The following is a 3015-nucleotide window of genomic DNA, read 5'->3' on the forward strand; positions in this document are numbered from 1 at the left end:
CCGCAGCAGGAATCACAATAGAGTGCAATAGTTTTAATGGATTTTATTTTGTCTATATCCATTAAGTAATCATGCATACAAGTGGCTATTTCATTGCAACCTCTGTTAGCATCTCCTTCTCCCCAAAGATAACATACTACTCTTTTTGTAACAGATTCATACACTCAGTGGCGTATTTTCAATTTTTTTATGGGGGGGGGGAGGTCTAAATATTAAGTATAAGCTTATAATATTATAAAAAAAATACATACGAGTTATGATTTAATAATGATATTATTTATATATTTCATTATTATTATGAATACAAATGTGAAATGTCAATTAATAGTTTTAATAGTTTTTATAATAAAAAAGGTAGACGTCTTTTTTTTTTCGCCAGCTCTTCAATAACTTCTTCTGGTTTTATTGAATAGTTTTTATTTATTGATAGCATAGCTAAACCGTTCAATCTTCCCTATAAACAAAAAAATAAATAAAATATTTTATTAATTGTAAATTACAAGAATAATTTTTTAAGTTTATAATAATTTACCTCTGACATAGAATTCCTTAGATATGTTTTTAATCTTTTTAAGTTTGAAAATGTTCTTTCATTTGTTGCAGAGGAAACAGGAAGCGTGACTAAGATTTGAAGAAGTTTAAATATATTTGGATAAATTGACTGGTTACACATAGCCATAGCCTCTAGAGCATTATTTGGTTTCTCTGTTGTTTGCATGAGTTTTCTCTGCCATAATTTGTACTCTGCTTCAATAATTTCATTTTGAGTTCCATCATTCTGTAAATCTGCATTGTATTTATTTGAAAGAATTATAATATCTTCAATGGGACCATTTTCCCTAAATAGAGAATCGAAACCTGATAAAATCGATCGATGAACATTGAACCTTTCTTCTAACTCTGTAATAAATTTGTCAAGATAAGGAATTAAAATTGATGCTCGATAATATTGTTCCGGAGTATTTAATGGTATATTGCTTCTATTAGTTTGTTTTTTTGATAATCTCGGAATTTTAATTTCAATATCGAATTTTTCGGCTACTACTTTTACTTCTTCAAATATTTTTTTAAAAACATCATCGACGTGTGTTCTAAGTTCTTGTAATTCTTTTTTTGTATCATTTGCTAATTGTACAGCCAATTTAAGATCGATATTTGATTTTTGTAGGAACTTTGAAAGTGGTAAACCTATACTAAAACCTTTGTTCAATACGAATAATGATATCAAAAACTCTATATCTAAAATAGAACTTCTAAGACGTCTTGCTTTATTCGAAGTATCGTTATCGTCCCATTCTGAAATTGTATCCAATGCTTCAATGACATACTCATAAAGTTCTATAAAATCGTTTATTGCGTGAAATCGTTCTATCCATCTAGTTTCGCAACTTCTTTTCAATGATTTTTTTGTGGATGTTTCTGATGAATTTTCAATATGAAATCGAAGAATTGATTTTCTTTTTGGAAAAATAAAGAAGTCGCGAACTTTTCCTAAAGTTGCTAAACAATCTCTTATTTGTGTCACGCTACATGATTTAGATACTACTAGGTTTAACACATGTGCTGAGCAGTGTACATAAATTGATAAGGGATGTGTGTCTTTAATATGAGCTTGAACGCCATTAAATTTACCCGACATGGAGGCCGCCCCATCATACCCCTGACCACGTAAATATGTCGTATCTATGCCAAAATGTTGCAGATTGTCAATTATTAATTTTGCTAATCCCTTTCCTGTCATGTCAACAGCAGGAACGAATTGTAAAAAATCTTCATGAAGTTTAAGGGTGTTTAATTCTACATATCTGACACACAAAGATACCTGTTCTATACCCGACACATCGGCCGTTTCGTCAGCGAGAACAGAAAAACACTTTGCTTCGTTTACTCTTGAAACTATTTTGTTTAATAATACTTTGTTACAGGAATCGATTATTTCGTTTTGACTAGTAGAACTTGTGTACTTAATGGTACCAGAACTTTCAAGATATGATCTCATATCACTATCACCTTGGGCCCTATAGCGAAGAATTGCCCTAAAATTACCGTCATTATTTTGTTTGTCATCTGAGAATGTTTTTAAAATGTTTCCAGAGTCACGATGCCCTCTTAATGCCATGTTTTGCCGACCACACAAAATAATTGCCTCAACAACAGGAATGATATTTTTACGATTTTCAATTATTTCTTTTTTCCTTCCAATATCAATTTGTTTGTCTACTGATAAAGTGGGATTTTTAATAATATTTAAAAAATTTTCTGAATCTAATATACATTTTTTATGGTACTCTAGTTGCGAGTGATTTTTGAAATATTCTAATGAATGTTTCCAGTTGTCATACTTTTTTGTAACTAATGATCCTAATGTTTGGTTATTAATTCCAGCAAAATTAGTTGAAAAAGCTACACAAAATTTACAATACGCTCCATTGTCTATATCAGAGTACACTAACCAAGGAAAGCTAGCAAACCATTTATATTGAAATTTCAAGCGCTTAGTAGTTTTATCTTTTCCAACAATAAATATTTTCACAGGAAAATTATAATTTACATCGGGAATCCAAATTGAATTTAATATATCGTGTATTTCATTTTGAGTCAATACTCTTTTGACGTAATTGAAAATATCGTGTCTATTTATATGGGACACAGACGATGTAGGGCTATTAGTATCTGATATTAAAACTACTGAATCTGTTTTATTTTGTATATTATCAAGTTTTTCTTGTGTAGGTAAAACATTCGTAGTAGATTTGAAAAAAGACTGAATATTGGGTTGCTTTTTAGAAGTCATAATTGTGATCTGTTTAAAATAATATTATATAAAAATAAAATACATTAATATCAGCATTAGTATTATGTATACCTAGTGTATACAAACATTGTAAATTTGTAAGTATAAAAATTTGTGTAGTGCGTCAAATAAAAATCAGATCATTTTAATATTTTCATTTTTCACTTTATATTAAACAATAATATTTGTAAATTAAATCAATTAGAAATTAGTAATTAGCA

General features: G+C 29.1%; 1 protein-coding gene across 1 annotated transcript; it reads right to left on the bottom strand.

Moving 5' to 3' along the window:
• Nucleotides 1-327: 327 nt before the first annotated feature.
• Nucleotides 328-2794, bottom strand: LOC111030565 (52 kDa repressor of the inhibitor of the protein kinase-like). The gene is made up of 3 exons (XM_022310113.1): nt 2275-2794; nt 533-2217; nt 328-454 (listed from the first exon to the last, which is right to left on the bottom strand). Exons 1-3 carry the CDS (start codon nt 2792-2794, stop codon nt 341-343), a joined length of 2319 nt encoding a protein of 772 aa, XP_022165805.1. The 3' UTR covers nt 328-340.
• Between the last annotated feature and the right edge of the window lie 221 nt (nt 2795-3015).

This window comes from Myzus persicae, unplaced genomic scaffold (genome assembly GCF_001856785.1).
Source record: "Myzus persicae strain clone G006 unplaced genomic scaffold, MPER_G0061.0, whole genome shotgun sequence".
Classification (NCBI taxonomy): domain Eukaryota; kingdom Metazoa; phylum Arthropoda; class Insecta; order Hemiptera; family Aphididae; genus Myzus; species Myzus persicae.